The sequence below is a fragment of the Rhinolophus sinicus genome, chromosome 1 (genome assembly GCF_057876585.1).
Source record: "Rhinolophus sinicus isolate RSI-liver-muscle chromosome 1, RSI-T2T, whole genome shotgun sequence".
NCBI lineage: Eukaryota > Metazoa > Chordata > Mammalia > Chiroptera > Rhinolophidae > Rhinolophus > Rhinolophus sinicus.
In genome coordinates, this window is record NC_142501.1 from 170,138,421 (window position 1) to 170,155,806 (window position 17,386).

Genomic DNA, 17,386 nt, shown 5'->3' on the forward strand with positions numbered 1-17,386 from the left:
ACAAATGTAGCCTCAGAAGTCTTTACTAAAGTCTTCATTCCTCAAGCTTATGGGCCAAAGATATCAATGGTAAGTTCAACTATTAAAGACTGTTCTGCAATGAGAAAGCAGGTGAGGGCCCTATTGAGACAGCCAGGGCCCATTCAACCAAGTAATCAACTACAGAGAGGTGGTGAACTCACAATGATGGGTATGGTGTTGGCTCGGGACAGGATCTGCTTCACCAGCCGGTACCTGTCATATAGGGGCTTCATAACCTGACGTTCATTCTTGGTTACCTGAAAAGCAAGAACAAGAGAGCTGAGAAGCCTGCCCCTGGTGATCAGGCTACCAGCTGTCCCAGCATGCTCTGGGCTTAGAGGAAGTACTGATGATTCAACTGAAGTCTCACCATTCTCACAAAATTTATTTAAACTGATAACATTATTTAGTCAGCGAATGTTTCAAACATCGACTTCAGCTGCAGAGCACTCTGGCAATCACTCTATTAGCAGTACTGCTTTTCCTAAATCAAAACTATGATCATTGTTATCAGTTCCCTGTTTAAAACTCCTCAAGGTTCAGAATTCCTGGACAATTTACTATTTTCACGGTTCAGGGAAGAAAGGATGTATTTCTGTTATAATAATTACCATGCAGTTCTGTAATCAATTTTTTTTTACATGTCTTTCTCCCCCATGAAATTTTGTTTTTAAAGACAAGATTCTGGCTAACAGTGAGTATTCAAGGCACACCTGCTGACTGAATACGTGGATTCATTCCCCTATACCTGAAATCTAGCACAGCGCTTAAAATCGTTTAAAGGGCTGACTCTACAGGCAGCGGGGAGGAATCAAGCCCAACTCCCTGGTATAGTATTTGATATAGTATTTGATCCCCTTCATCATCTGCTGTTTCTCTTCCCCCCATCACACCTCAGGCGGAGATAGATTAGGTTGTCTCACACCTGCTTGTCTCCTTCCCTCTGCCCCGGAAATGCCCTGGTTTGGCAATTTTCCTATGCAGCCTTCTTCCAACATCTCCCATTCTGGGAGACCTGCTCACTCTCTCCTTTGTGGTTTTCTTCGGTGGGGTGGGAGGTCATGGTATGGATGGGAAGGGGACATGAGAGGGGATCCCAGGGGCTTGGCAGCTTTATATTTCTTAATTTGGATGCTGGTTACCTGGATTTGTTTACTTCATGAAAATTCATCAAGGCATATATTTATAACCTGGGCTCTTTTCTGTATTTATGTTACCCTTCAACGAAAGTTAAACAACAGCCACAAATAGGTCTGAGGAACAGAAATAGAGTGACTAGTACAATTTCACATGTAAGACGACAAAGTTTAGGATTGGGACACATAATTCTTTCAATATAAGATGTATCCGGTAAATGTGTTGCAGATGAAGTTATTGTGAATACATGACATGTGGTGCAATATAATATTGTGCAAGATAAACAATAGATGGTTTAGTGACCAAAAGACATACTAAAAATAAAAACAATAATAAGAAGGCAGCATTTCCCCGTTGTGGACTAACATCCTATTACTAGTTGCTTGGCAGAAACATCTTTGGCTTATAAGAGGAAACTTCACTGGTAAAATCAGCCAGATATGGCAAACTTGACAGAAACCAATTTCCTATCTAATTCTTCGTTCAAAAACCAAATTTTCTAGTTAGAGTAGAAGAAGAAGATAACTGGCTTAATTATTTGGCTTATGACACTGATATTTAGATTTTCTAGGAATTGCTCATATTTTAAATTAATGACCCTCAGGAACTAATCACTTGTAAATCATCTGACAAAATCCAGTTTTTGACCATGGGGAGTTAGTTACAACTCATCACGACTCCACCAAAGTTAACACAGGCATTTAACAGAAGTATCTAAACATCAAGAATATCGGTATCAAAGATTTTTAAGTCTGATGTGTGGAAAGAATTAATACTACTTGAATTGCACCAGTATTTTTTTCATTATATGTATCTGAAGCCATAGGTTTGGTGATACTAAAAGTTAATACAGCTTTCACCCATCATAAATCCATGTCGCATACAACTGTCAGTGCTGGATTTGTGAACAGAGCCAAAAGCTAACCAATAATTAGACAAACAAAGCAGGGCCTTGGCTGAACTGTCAAAAAGGGCCGGCTGATGTTGAGTGGACCATGGGAAAATTTTGGGGGTCATCAGCTCTTAGGGATTCCGCTGCTAGCCAAGAACAGGCCTTTAAATGGAGCCAGGAAAGTTCTCTGAACCTTGGTTTCCTGATGGGTAAACTGCAGAATTTATATAAGAAAATCTTTATGATCCATAATTGCTTGGAAATGACTTTAGGCCAAGCACATCGTGTAGTATCTTTTCAACATACTTCCATTACTCTTGCCTCAAACCTTTAATTTTCATTTAAGTGGTAGTTGTGAATGGCTTTCCAATGTGTGGAAACAGGGTTAATACTAAGATGTATTTTTGCACACAAATCAAGACAATATAAAAATCCAGCTATGGAGATCTAATGGGTGATGACAGCACCTTCCACTCTCTCTTTGCTTTTGATTAAAATAAATCATCATCTACCGATCTCTTACCATCCGCTTTGGTTTGTAAGTCTCGGACACTACTTCAAGGAACAAAGGGAACACTAGCCAATAATTATCCATATTTAAATAGTTGCAAGCCTTGGGCAGAAATCACAAAGGTCTGAGTTGATACCTGCATTTGCTTGCTTTATCTTCTGTGATAGTTTCTGTCTTAGACTCAAATAAAACTTCCTTAAAGAAATATCAGTTTGGGTGCTGTTACCTGGACAGTGCCACAAAGGTGAAAAATATAATGATTGATGTTTTTACTATGAAGACAAAGATAAAATTAGAACCATGGAATATTAGAGTTACAAGCACCCTGTTTTTTTTAATATGATAAAATTAAGCATATTTTATTTTAAATATGGTAAAATTAAGGAGAGGGTGATGATTTGCCCAAGGCAATAGATCTGGGATAAGAACCCAGGGTTACTGCCTCCCATTCTAGTTTCCTTTCCATTCACAAATCAGTAAAACAATAAGTGAAGTAGAATCTTAACAACGCGTCACAATGTTGCATTATCCTCTAATAGGGTTTGACCAAGTTGTCTTCTTAATATAAATAATTTTGCCTTCCGAGCTGAAAGTTCTGCCTATATTGAGTTCACAAAGATCTCTAGTTCTGAACATCAGCATGGAAAATCATGCCATAGACAGACAGGAAACTACACTGCCTCAAAATCTTAGAAAAACAAAAAGTGGTCTGAATTAGTGTATGGAAGGGTACCTCTGAGTCATAAACTGCAAGAAGGAGAAAACAAATGAGATGGATTCTTATAACTGTTGTCTTCTTGGCCCATTGCTTTGGAAAATGGCAACTCTCCCTTCTTCATGTGCAAAGATCAGATAATCCCAAAGAGCAGATAGCCAAAAGAGAGTATTTATGTACAGTTTTAGCATTTGCATTTAAATTTAACATGATATGATAGTGTCATGTTAGTTCCCAAGGTTTCAAAACACAAGATTAAAATACACCGATGAGGGAGAGACTCAAGGAGAACCCAGAAGCTCTGAGCCAGTTACCCCGTCCTGTCCCCTTTACACTGACAGCAAGCAGTGGTCTCTGAAGAGGGCAATCCTGGAAGCTGCCACTGTCTGCTGTGCTTCTCTCTGACAGTCTTCTGATGGGATTCTTAAATGTTGAAAAGGACGCACTTTAATAATAATTAATTAGGAGTATGTGCTAGTATGTAAATGAGTGTGACTTTTTTTTCATATGTGTCAGTCTGTCTGTCGAGTGCCTGGTTAAAGCAAACAGCCTTCTTAAAAAATGTATGCAAGTGGCAGATAATTATTTTGGCTTGCTATTTGGACAGTGTCCTCTAAAATCAGAATCTATAGACTCAGCAAAAACCCATGAGCTCTGAGCACCTGCTTTTCTTAAGAAACCTGGGGTTTGGAATGACAGTTTAACTCTGGAAGTACGTGTACTTTTCTTTTAAGAAGAGTTTGCCCAAATGCTATTTACAGTCCAGGGTCCATGGCAACAGCACAGATCTGAGAATGAAAAGTTCACTCTTTGATTTTTAGACTGGCCAGATATCAAATGGACTCTGCTTTTCCTGAGGAGGTTGGAGCATCATGTTCCAGCGAAAAGCGGAGTCTGACCCGGGACCAGGAATACATGATACACTCCCTGAGCATTTGTTCACTGCCCCGTTAGATGCTAGAATCCTACCCAAAAAGGTCTTCTTCCTTCATTGGAAAGGGCAATACGAAGGTAGGGCCAAGAACTAATATTTCATATTCCTAATTATAAGAATGCTAAAAATGTGCATTCCTTCCCCTGATTCTATCACTTCATAGGAAGTACGCCACAAAGAGCAGAACCTATAACTGTAACAGAAGTGAAAACTATCATTTACAGTACAATTCCCTCCTCCCCCACCAAAACCACTCTGCTCCACTTCCTCAGTGTGAGACAGCCTACAGGTAAATGTGTGTGTCTGTAATGCCATGTAGTCTCCATGACAACCTATAACAGACACCTATTATACAGACAAAGCCCTGAGGCTCTGAGAGGTTACCTAAGTCCCCAAAGTTACAGAGCTAGTCTCAGCAGGGCTGGGTTTTGAATCTAGGTTGCCACAGTTCAGGCAGAATGAGAAAATCTGTGCCCAACTCAGAGCAACAAATACCACAGCCCACAACTCTTTGAACCTGCAGTAAGGTTCAGACTACAACGCAGCACAGAGATCTCAGGGCCTCAGGCAAGCAAGTCTTTAAAGGAGTCTATTAATGTCATAATGTGAATCCATACAATGAAAAGAAGGAAAGCACACAAGTCCCGCCTCCTTTACCTAAGACTGTTGGCCAGAGGCTCGGTGCCTACCATGGGGAAGGCGGTTCTGTTAGAAGAAATTCAGTTCCAACTCTAAAAGCTGTGAATACTCCAGTAGAGGAGGACAGCGTTTCACAATACATGTGAGCTCCAGTGCATTTACTATTTGGTTCAATGCCTTTAAAAAATCCAAAACACAACTTGGCTTGAGAAAAAAAAAAAAAAAACCCACAAAAAAAACAACTTGGCTTGAAACATGACCATTATCCCAAAACGCCAGTATTTTTCCACTGCAGGGACAGGCCAGCAAAATCAATCATCATCAGCCCAGCTTATTATTTTTTAAACTTAAACCTGATAAATTCAGAACCAAAAATACCAGGGAAGAAGCATTCTACGGATAATTTACTGGGCATATGATGTCAGGTGTTGTGCTTGCTGAGGGTCAGGTTCAGAAAACCCAGAATACCTGCTGCTCTCACAGACCTTAGAGTCTGGTGCATTATTCTGGAAGCTTCTTTATTGAAAAGAGCCTATTTCAGATGAAAACACGATCTCCATTGCATAACTATGGCTGAAACTGGAAAAGAGACCCCTGCTTTTTGGCAATATGAAAATCCTACCGTGAATACAAACGTCACGCTTCTTATACCTGCTCTTAAGAGTTTGTTTTATTGGATTCTTAACCACATTCAGAATAGGTTACTAAGAGTAACTAATAAGGATCTCTGATTACAAGTTCCTTAAGGGAGAGAGAAGCCTATCACGCTACTAAGGACAAATATTCAGTGAACGCTTGCTAACTAACAAATTGCCTCAAATGCTCCTTGTTATGAAAAGGCAAAGCCATATTTTGGATTCCTCTCACTTTTGGTTCTGGATGGTAGCTGGAACGTGTCTACGGACAAACCCTAGTGGCAGCTGCATTGCAGAGAGAGTGAATTTTAGGGCAGATCATTCTAATTCAGCACCTGCGTTTTATGGACAAGGGTGCCTAGAGTGGACATCCTTATGGACAGTGACAGTGCATGGGGGCAGTGACAGGGAAGTCTCCTCACTCTTGGGCTCTGTGCACTGGTTTCTACCGACCCCCTCCACCATGTTTCCTTGAAACAGGCCATTAGTCACTAATTTTAGTTGCAAACTAATTTTTCTGTGGAACTCAGTTCAATTCAGCATCTACCAGATAGTAAAATGCTTATCACAGGTTTAGCCTTCAGAAAGCTAGTTCTGGTGAAAATATACAGTAATCTCCTAAACATAGGGAACCTCATTTGTAAAATACTGAACACAGAAGATCCATTTCTAAAGCCAGATAATTTACCTCAATCAGAAAGAAAATTCAGTGCATTCACATACCGGCCGTCCATGAATGTTTTCATAATATAACAGAGCTTTCTGCAGAGCCACCTTCTCGTTAGCGATCTGATCTTTGGTCATATCCTGTGTAAACACAAGGATAGAGAAATGCAAGAGGGGGAAAACATTCGTGAACATTCCAACTTCTATTTTTAGATCAATGAAGTTCCTAAAGGTCAAAAAGAATACTCATGTAACAGCTCCTCCTAGCTCTATCCAAAGCTCACTTAGGAACCAACTCTTTCCGACCTCCTGCTAGAAATACGGATTGCACCGCAGAATCATCCGCTACTTGTTTCTCCCTTTGTAGCAGCAAAGGTGCGTTGATACCGAGGTAAGCAAGGCTGTGAGGCACATGGGACTTAGCTTAATGTCCCAAGCAATGACTACAGTTAAGGTTACACAGTCCTAAAGGTTTGTCTATAATCCTTCTACTTCAGAGAGTCACCAAACCATGTATTAACCAAAACAAGTTTGTTCTGCAATCTGCACAATAGAGTTTTCTGCTTTCAATTTGCGGTCAAAAGCCAAAGTACCTACAGTTAAAGCACTCTGAAGTGGTTTCATCTGCTTCCTTAGACATCTACAAGTGTGGGAGATGAGAGTGTGGGAGGTTTTAAAAAGCGTCACGCTATCATCACTCTTCCACGTGGCAAGCCCTACATTTCGACTTCTAACATGTTGAGTGGAATGGTTTAGGATTAGCTCGGGGTCTGCACAGAATCATCACACCTTAATGTCCTCAGGACGGCTAGTTTCCATCCGCTTCTCCTGGAGCTTCCTCTGGATGGATTCCAGCGTGGCTTCCACGCTAGGCTTTATTGCTTTATCTACTGGCTCTTGCTTCTTTTCATCTTCTTTCTCAAGTTGGGAACCGAAACTCTTGGGGAGTGTGTTGCTTCGCTGACGCATTCTGGGGGCTAGGTCCTCTTCAGATATCTTTAGTTTTGACTCTAGTCAAAAAGATTTGGGGGAGGAGATATATGAGAATTGATATCGGCTGAACCCAAATTGTTTTTCTGTGGTGTTAATAATTGCTTAGCCCCATGTTTGTTTCAGGAGGTATCTAATTATAATACTTAGCTGAAATCCCTAGGTTAATGCATAAAACCCGAGAAAATGATAATGTCTTTCTAGATTATCTGGAAAGTTTCCCTAACCCTAATTCCTAAGAAAGCTTTGACTGTTGTATAATATCCATGCTTTAGCCACACCAACCTGTTTGCTGTTCTCAGAATGTGGTAGAAGGCTTCCTATACTCATTCCCTTAGTGTTTAAAGAGATTTACCAATCTAGCACCTAACTGCTGGCCAACTTTTCCTATGTGGTTTATGTACCTCATTTTGGAATTATTTTTACTTTGTATTCTATTTAGTTTGTTCATATGATTTTATCTCCTAAAAGCCAGCAAGGTGTTTGAGGGAGAGGGGCAAAATCCTTTTCGTATTCGTCTCTGTCTGTCTTCTCCTAACATCATCATAGGACGCAAAGCCTCGGATTAAAGAGGTACTTAATGACTGCTGAATCAAAACCATCATCTGTAGATTAGTGATTTAGGGAAACGAAGAAATGCTGCAGAATTCTCATCTTAGCTGATCTGGGGGCCCTGTGTTTGAGGCCATGGGGAGACATGGAGAAGGTGTCCCCTGAATTCTGAGCACTGGGAAGCAGGCTTCAAGGAACTTGTCCTCCCTGGACTATTTCAGCAGTGGCACTTGGCAGGAGGTGAGATCATGGATTCTGAACCTGGTTTATTTTACAGAAACCATGCCACAGGTCTAGAACTGCACCTACCTTTCAGTTGTTTCCGGAATTTGGCAAGATCATTTGTCCATTTCAGAACTTCTGGGTTGGCTGCTTTGTCACTGTGGGAAGGCTGAGAAAAGGAAAACGAAAGTAAATGCTTCGGAATTGGGGCCGGAAAAAGGAGAAGCAGTTGATGATCATTTTGTTTTAAAAAGGAAGGAAATGTTGAGTCCCATTGGAATAAGAAATCAACCACGACCAATCAGAGCAAATTTCACAGGTGTCATTCCATTATCCTTCTTTATATCTGGTTATTTTTGATGCTTTTGCATACTTCCTCAGAGGCAAAATGCTGGATTTTTATGATCACAGACTCCTATGAGGTCCATGGCCCCAGGCTAACAGAATAGAGAGCAGAGGGGTATATGATTTTTTATACTGCAACCACCTTGAAAAATACCTTTTTGCTATTCTTGTGGGAAATACTAAGAGCTGAGAGTAGAATGAGGTCAGCAGTAATGAAATTTTAGAAGATAATCTTGAATTAGGTTTTACCCAAACAAAAGACTTCCACTTAATGATTTTTCCCATTCCTGCTCACTGGTAAGTTTACAAAATGTAGACTAAGGCATTCAATTTATTTGTAAATATACACTTGTGCAAGGAAAATGCTGATACACGATATTTGGGGTTTATTACGGTTCACCATCCATTTTTTATTGCCTTTTGAGATTCTCTAGAAATCTCTCTTAACCTTTTATCACTTTTATGAGTTGTTGATATGCTGGCATGTCATGTCTGGGGAGAAGAGAAGACGAAGAGAACGTTGCGAGGAGGCACTTACTTTAAAAGTAATTGTGGGTTTTGCAATTTTTAACCTTTTAAACTGCAATTACTTTTTTTTTTTTAAGGAGGATACAGCTCACAGTGGCCCATGTGGGGATCGAACCGGCCACGTTGGTGTTATTAGCACCACGCTCTAACCAACTGAGCTAACCGGCCACCCCAAGGCGCTTACTTTATACTTCCTCTCTTCTTCAAATCTGTCTTCAAACTTTCGGATCTTCTTTTTAAGACTCTGAATCCTTCGCGTGAGCTGGGCAGGTGTCAGGTCTTCGTGCTCGTCATCATATGACCCCAGAGAGGAGCTCCGCCGCCTGTGAGGGACACACTTGGGTCAGCTTCCTCGAGCAGTCAGTCACTGCCTGCTGGGAAGAGCTGGGGGGGTGAGGATGCAGCATGGAGGGGAGGGGGAAAACAGTATCCATCCTCTCGAATCATAGAAATTTGACACTAAATCATTTTTTGACTTTGATCTCTGTATGTCCCACCTACTCAGTGGGTCTAAACTTTTCTACCTTACATTTATAATTAGTACTGTTAGGACTGAATGTCTGCTGCAGACCTTAAAAGTTAAATTTGAGAGAATTTTGGTAGGAGGTTCTAACGGAAATTCAACATGTGATGTTGTAGTTGGGCCACAGTTCAACTGAACAACTACGGGGGAGCCTGTGTACTAGTAGGAGGAAGACTTTCAAACATGTTCCTTCACAGACTTACAACTTAATTAAAGAAAGTTACTGGCTATCAGCACCATCATGATCCTTCCTACGGATGATGCATTTGCCTACCAGCCGCACAAAGAAGCATACCTCATGAAAGAATGGGAATTTGGGGGAGAAGGAGGCACTTCCGTGTCGTCCAGGTATTGCCTACTCTGGCCATAAGCGTAGAACCGAGGCGAGGGCATGGGGTCACTGTCTGCATCCAGAAGCTGACGAATCAGGTGCCCGGCCTGCGGGGAGAGGTGTGCTTCGTCAGAGTCCACGTTCTCCTGCTCCCATGAGGACAAAGTAGGGATGGGCTCTGGAAAATAAGGAAGGTAAGAGGTCAAAATTGTTTTTCAAAGCACAACTGTTAGCCAAGTTTTCTGAAGGCATTAGAAAGCACTGAATTTAAGAGGCAATGAATGGTTTCTCATTTTAGATTTAAGGTTCAGACTAGGGATACTACGTATGTCCCGACCAGAATCACCAAATGTATCTGACAGCCATCATCTGCCTTCTATCTCCATCCTCACTTGCTTTCGAGAGAGAATTCGCTAGGGCTGCCCTAAGGAACAGGCCTGAAGGAGGAGAGCCAAGTGTACGCTTCTACCTCCCCCACCCACTATCACTGACAAGAACTTTTCCACGTGAGGGCTTTATGGAAAAGAAATGCAAATGTGTCAGGGAGGGAGAGATCTGGCATGGTGGCTGTCCATCTTTCGCTGATGGATAGGAATCAAGCTAAGGCATCACATTAATCATGTGAGAGCCATTTAGGAGTTTGCCCCTTCCACGGAGGTCACTCACTAAGCTGATTTGTGCGCTTCTGCTTAGTGTGTTGGGATTACCATGTTTAAGATGCACGCTTTGCAGTTCAGAAGCTGCTCAAGACTACAGTTAAAGAAAGAGGAATACGAAGATCAGTCAAAAAAAGAAGAGGACTGCCTTACAAAGGACAAATCTGTACAAATCGTAGAGAATCTTTAAGAAGAAAATATACTCAACACGAAATCCTGATTTGTGATTTTGGGAGGGAATAGGGTGACATTTATTTCTATTTACTGCAAGACCCACCTGAATCTATTCCTTATTAAAAAAATCTTATCTAATATATTTTAAAGATAGATCTCAGATTACGTAGGGTATTTCATTTGTAATACTCTATGCATATAAAAAAGTTATGCATTTTAAATACATTTGTGGATTACTGTGATTTACACAAGGCTAGAATTTGGCCATGATTTTAAATTCTGGGATTCCTACAGTTTGAATCATGGAACTGTTCCTTTAGCTATTAAAGTATTTATAAAGTTTACAAAATCACCTTAAACAAATGTTTACTCAGTATTTTATTTAAAAAGGTCACATTATAATAGAGCACTAGACCTGGTTGAGACCTTGAATATCATCTAATCTAGTGATTTCTCAATCTGGCTGCACATTAAGGTCACACAGGGAGATGTAAATAACTCGTAACGTACAGATCCTCACACCACCCAATTAAACACAATTTTTAGGTGAGGGCTCTGATATGTAACACACACACACACACACACACAGACTTTCAAAATCTGCACAAGTGATCCTAAATGCAGTCGGTTTTGAGAACTACTGATTCAACCCAACAGATTACAGATAAGGAAACTGAAACCCAAAGAAGTTAAGAGCAAATACCTAATCAATGACAACATTTGGGACCAGAAACTAAATCTCCTGATCCAGGACAGTGCTTCAATTTAGAATGTGCCAGGTGCTTCAATAACAAGGATGACTGTCTGAAAATTCTGAAGACCCCACTGTGTAGTAGGACAGACAAGCACATTTAAAAAACAATTAACTTCATGTGGAATGGGGTCCACAGATTCTCAAGATTTAAAGAAAACCAAAAAATGAAAATGAAAAAAGAAAAAATGAAAGCAGTGTTAAAGACACAGTCTTGCCTACGGAGTCTCAAAAAGTGGTCGAGGACATGTTGGCAGATTTCCTTGGCTGAAGCAGGAGATGCACAGGTGTTGTTCCATCATTTGTACTAACGCTATCAGTCAGCTCCTCCTCAGTGGCAGGGCTCAGATACGAGCAGCTCAGAGCTGCCAACATAAAAGTAAAAAAAACGGACTGAGAGGTGAAAGGAGGAGGGGAGGAGTGCAATGTAATCCCTTGAAAAATAATAGAAATGTTGTGTGACATTGCAGGAAGTGGAACTACTAAACTGATCAGATCACATCTTCTATTTCATGAAACAGCAGTCATTTTCTGCAAGGACGAAAATGAATGGAACCAGGACAGGGAAAGGGTAAGATGGCTTGAACAATAATGCAGCAGGCAATTACCTCACCACTGAGAGGCAAAGGAGCAAAACAACCAGGGTGCAGGGCAAGGTGGTTCAGCAGGACACAGAGCAACGACAAAACAAAGTCTGATGTTGATATTGGCATATGGGTCTGCTAGCTAGTTTGACATTTCTACTCATCAAGACTTAGTTGGAAGAGGTGTTACCTTAGATCCTGAAGCCCTTTAATCTGTCAAAATCTAACAGAAGATCTCTTTAAAAAATGTCACAATTAATCTTTGATTTAAGATTTCAACTACGTGGTCTCTGTTTGCAAAACAAATGTCTGTGACTGTTAACCAAACATGGCTCCAGTAAAAGATACACTGTGATTTTGAATTCAATATAAAATACTAATCATGGAACAGAATCATGCTTGTCTGAAGCTTTGGGGCTCACACGAGGCCACCCATCAGAGTTCCTTTTTGTTAGCATGGCTGTATTAGGTGGCTCCATTCTTGACCAATCACTTCACTGACAAGAAGACCCAATGTTGTTTTTCTAATGTCACCAGTGGTATATATGAAATACATAGCTGAAGAAAGTCTAGCTTATGGTGACATTTTCTCTCAAAGCATATAGTTGGAGTGGATGAATTCACTTATTTTAAAGTAAGAAATGTAAAACCATTATGAATTTAACAAAATAGGAAGAAAGGTATGTTTGATCATTAGTCTGCATGTAGCACAGAAGTGGTTTCTCACCTATGCAACATGAAATGTTTAGATGATTTCTCTCTCCTTTTTCTCTCTTTACTTTTATTCTATAGTCTTATATAATTTAAGGCTCCTATTCAAGAGTTATAAAATTACATGTAATACATAGATCAATATAACTGAAGAACCAATAAAACCTACTGTTTCTTCTCTTTTAGTTTGAAATGATCTAAAAATTCAAGGCTACCTCATGTTTTCATAGTTGGCACTCGACAGAAAAATGAGAAGGAAGCAAAAAGAACAGTGTGTACATGATACGATGTCAAATCGCATTACCTGCTATGATGTCAAACTGTATTACCTGCACAGAGTCAGTTCTGAGGATGCACTCACTAACAATTCCCAATTGCTGGTTTGGGAAATATTTTATTATTTTAACCAGTAATTTTAGAGCAATAAGATAGACAAGGATACTGCAAGAAAATTATTCAAGGGAAAAATAGAAAAGGTTTGAGGCTTCAAATTGGATTTTCATCTTAAAGGTCCACATAAAATAAATGTGTTTTCATAACTAGACCAGAATTCTCAGGATACAGTGATTTTGACTTTAGCCATGTGTCTTGTCACAAGGAACTCTGGACGTAAGTATGGCATGTCTCTCTATTAAACATTAATCCACCCAGGTCAGCTGACATCACAGCAGGTCAGAAATAAGAGAGATAAAAGCTGTATGCTTGCTACCTAAGTAATAAAAAAGAATAGGTCCTGGGGGAATTCCAATCCAGACACTACAGCACACATGGAAATAAAGGAAATTCACTGCAGGAGGAGGGAACAGAGCCCTGACTAATGTCACTGGGACATAACATACTCTCTGCTTAGCTGGCTAGATCCATTGATTATGCTACAGAAAATTGGCTACTGAGATGATTTATTTCTAAGAAATCCACACAGAATTAAGGGAACTGATGTTTTCCACATGTCATTTCCAACTATATTTTATTTAGAGTTATTTCTACTTGGCACGATGTCATACTGGCTTTCAGGTGCTAGGTGGTGGTGCACATCCCAGACATACAGTGATGTCAGCCCCACTGGGGAGGGTCTTTACTGGGGGAATCCTTTCATAAAGTTTCCCTTGGTGTTCCAAATTTTAACCTTAGAACAATGGTAGTCCTATGAAATTGTTCAAACAGTCTTGCAAACTATCAGAGTTAGAAGGAACCTTAGTAGGCAGCTTTATTAATTCTATTGTAATTCTTATATTTCATGTATCTGCATTGCCCCTATTTGTCAATGTAATAAGTAGACCATCAAAAGCTGCATTTAAGGCATTAATAAATGTGTGGAACAAGTTAGGGCTTTACTAACTTCGATCCACGGATTTGCACATGTAAGTGCAGTTGCTTCATTGGTTATTAATTCACTATCCTCCCTGACTGTCTTCTATCCCTTCCCCATTTCTGAGAGGGCTGTCACAAGTCCCAGGTAAAGGTCCAGGGGAGGCCTTTTCAAATGCACCATTTCCCTAATCCAGAGTCCGAAAGCAAGCAAGCAAGAGAAGAGGTTGGTGTGGCATGATTAGTCCTTTGGTCAATCTGTGGAGGACCTACTGATTACTGACTCCGCTGTGGGGTTCAGATCCATCCATGGTCATTACGGAGAATTGGGCTCTGATTTCAAAGAAGGTGAATTTAGGTTGGTTTTTGCCTAAAACTAGACTTGGGAGCATTTAAGGAAGATGGTGGAGCATCAACTAATGTTCACATGGTGCCTTCTATGCCCACACTGTGGTGGGCACTTTGCCTGTATTACCTTGTGTAACCCTTGCAACCAACTTACTAAGGAGATATTACTGTATCTATTATTCATTCTTATTGACTATCACACCTATTTAAAGATGGGGAGGCAGAGGCCATCTTTAGTAAATATGAGACATGTTTACTAACTTGTCCACGACGCTGGTTAAGTAGTCGAGCCAGGCTTTGAACCCAGGATGTGTCTGGCTCTTAACTTTATGGTACTGCCTGCTAGGATACCTAATTGGCATGGCTTAGAAAGAGGCATCTGGGTGAAAGTCAGGAGACTTTTTATCTTGAAAAGATAAAAGTTTTGCCTCTTTTGGTCTCAGCTTTCTTTTCTGTACAATGAGAGGGTTCAGTTGTAAGGTCTTTAAGATCCCTTGCTACTTCTCTATCATTCCTTTAGAGAATTTCCTTTCCAAAGTTATTTTGGATAAGCAGTAAGTGATGAATAACATACACGGAATATTTCATGCCTTTTTAGAAATGTTCTTTTAAACTAATTTCACCAGGATAAATATATAAGAGTGTAGCTGAGTATTTATATTTCAGTATTTCCACAAATGGTAACCCCAAATCCACATGAAATGGCAGATTAAGAATGTTGTAATTATGCAACTCTGAGGGGCTCTAAATAACAAAGAACAGTACATTTGATTTGTGTATTTAGGAGGGTAAAAACAACAACAATAATGTGGATAGATCAAATAATGTGCCCCAATACATAGCTACATGTATAAGGGGAAAAAAGGATAAAGCATGTGTTATTTATCTGCCAACCAGCATGATTAGACTCTGATCCTATATTCACTTTGAGAGGTTCCCACTCTCTGTAGCCTATGGAATCTACTTATTTCATTTCACTTTTTCTATTCCTTATGCAGTATGTCCCAGAAACCAGAAAACATCATTTCCACATGGGGGAATACATTGTAGGCTGCTCATTAAGTACTGTCTCCCCTGACATTCTATGATTCTACATGAATGAGAGTATGAACTCTGGTGCGGGGACAGGAAACAAATAAGCAAACCCAAAAGAGGGGTTTGCACTCCATGGTGGCTTGAAGACTGGTAGTGGACACTTAGAAATGGATACTGGCTCATGTGGTTCTGGTAACAATCACTTGTATTTACATATTTTATTGCATTGGTTTCACATTCACAGTGTAAATTAGTGTAAGGTTTATTCCTTACTGGAAAGCCACCATTTTGTCTGTTTTTTATTGAAGCTATAAAAAAAAAGGTGATATTTTAGTGATTGGACTTATTGCTCTCATCTTAACTACGCTTTATGCAAAAATTCCTTTATTTTGACTCTACTTATATTACTAAGTATATATTGACTATAGCTATATTACTGCTGTAATGTAACTTGGAAATTTAAAATAAACATATGATAAAAAACGGTCACTGAAAGCAGTAACCAAATGATCAAAATGGCCTTGAAATGAATCTGTGTAGATTTTTAAGATATGCAAGTTCAATGACAAATGCAGTAACTGGCAAAAAAAGTTAAAGCAAGTCATTTCATAAATTACATGGATAACACAATTTACATTCCCAAGCCTATTGAAATGTACTTTTCCCAATGAGCTTTTTTTATGCCATTTAGTTTCCCAATACAAAATAAAATGTTGGTTCCTTCATACTGTTATTATTTAACTAAAAGAAAAGTTCTTTATATTAAGCAATGAAATAGCTTTAATGAAACTATAAGTTACCTTTCAACCATTCTGGAGAAAATTTTCAGCTTTATATTTGCCTCTTAAGTGTGCTGGGAGACATTATAAATTTATGATTAAACAAAATAAAAATGATCAAACTGAGTCAATTTTAGGAGGAAGAAAAATCTACCTGCCCCTTTACTGAATAAATCATCAAGATAATGAAAGCTAATTTGAATTCTACCCCCAAATCCTAGTTTTTATCTAGTGGTTTATGCTAATATTGTGAAGAGACCGTATTATTAAAACTCAAATACAGCATTTGTTTTGACTACTGCTTTTTTCTTTTATTTAGGTGATAGTGGCTACTACAGTACTATTTTTTTTTTTGGGGGGGGAAGTGTTGTTTCTAATGTATGAATTAAAACCCTACCTGATTATTTCAAACTCCACAAAAGAAGAAAAACAAAACACTACTAGGGATGTATATCACTTACATTAAAAACAAAACACCCTGCATTTTTTTTCCCCAGTGAATATATCATTAGCTGGGAAAATCTGACAAAATCTCAGACCTACTGCCTAATTATGAAAAGAAGTAGAACACGAGTTTTAGATTGAAAAGAGGGAGAACCAGGATAAAAGCGGTTTTCACTTCAGTAAGCCTGGGGTGCCAGGATCATAATGGAGTTGCTATTTTTCACCTTGAGGTCTTTTTAGATCATCTTTTGGTCCTTCATCTAAGATCATTACCATAGTCATTTTTGTTTAAAAAAAGGGGGGGGGTTGGTGGGGGAGAAGAGGAAATCCAGGCGCTTTACAAAAAACTGCTTTTTCATAGTTGTGATTCTCTGCTAAGTCATTGTGTTAAGTCATGCTGCTGCTCTGAACTCAGGAGCATGATTTCTCCTTCGGAGCCTTCAAACATGCACGCTCCATAGAGGCACATGGGCATTCATTTTGGACACACATTGATATGTGCTTGGATAGAGTGAAAGAATAATGAGGCTGCTACAATATCCTTCCTGAAATACAGCTTTGAAGAGGATACCCTCTTCTTTCTCACAAGAACATTTCTAACGTCTTTGTCAAGTACCTAGAAAAACCAACCCAAAACACTGTATTACCGGCTTTCAATAAAAGCACTTTTAATTCAGTGTTCTCTTTGATAAGCAAATCCCTTATTTTTACTAACCTGGATTTTAAAAAGTCTGCCCACTAAAACAAATGTGGAAGCAAAGCAAACCAAAATAACCCTGAAAAATGGCATGTAGTGGGGGGTGGCAACTGATTATACTGAGATGAAATCCTAAATGCATGCCAGTTCCTTATGATGCTGCTTGGTACTACGAGAGGGACAACACACACATATAAGCACTCCTGGGGAGTTAAAAAGAAAAAAAACGGACTGCAAGGTGACACTCTGATAAAGGGC

At 39.5% G+C, this 17,386-nt stretch overlaps 1 protein-coding gene across 8 annotated transcripts in view; it reads right to left on the minus strand.

Annotated features, from left to right (window-relative positions):
- The window catches only part of FAM13A (family with sequence similarity 13 member A), a 284,523-nt gene that overhangs the window by 14,484 nt on the left and 252,653 nt on the right, over positions 1–17,386 (minus strand). For all 8 annotated transcript variants that reach the window (XM_019741111.3, XM_074323597.2, XM_019741109.3 and 5 more), the window contains 6 exons: positions 9,606–9,819; positions 8,972–9,110; positions 8,002–8,083; positions 6,940–7,160; positions 6,208–6,291; positions 183–278 (listed from right to left, as the gene is read on the minus strand). In XM_019741111.3, the coding sequence (XP_019596670.3) occupies positions 183–278; positions 6,208–6,291; positions 6,940–7,160; positions 8,002–8,083; positions 8,972–9,110; positions 9,606–9,819 (836 nt within the window). The remainder of the gene's footprint in view (positions 1–182; positions 279–6,207; positions 6,292–6,939; positions 7,161–8,001; positions 8,084–8,971; positions 9,111–9,605; positions 9,820–17,386) is intronic.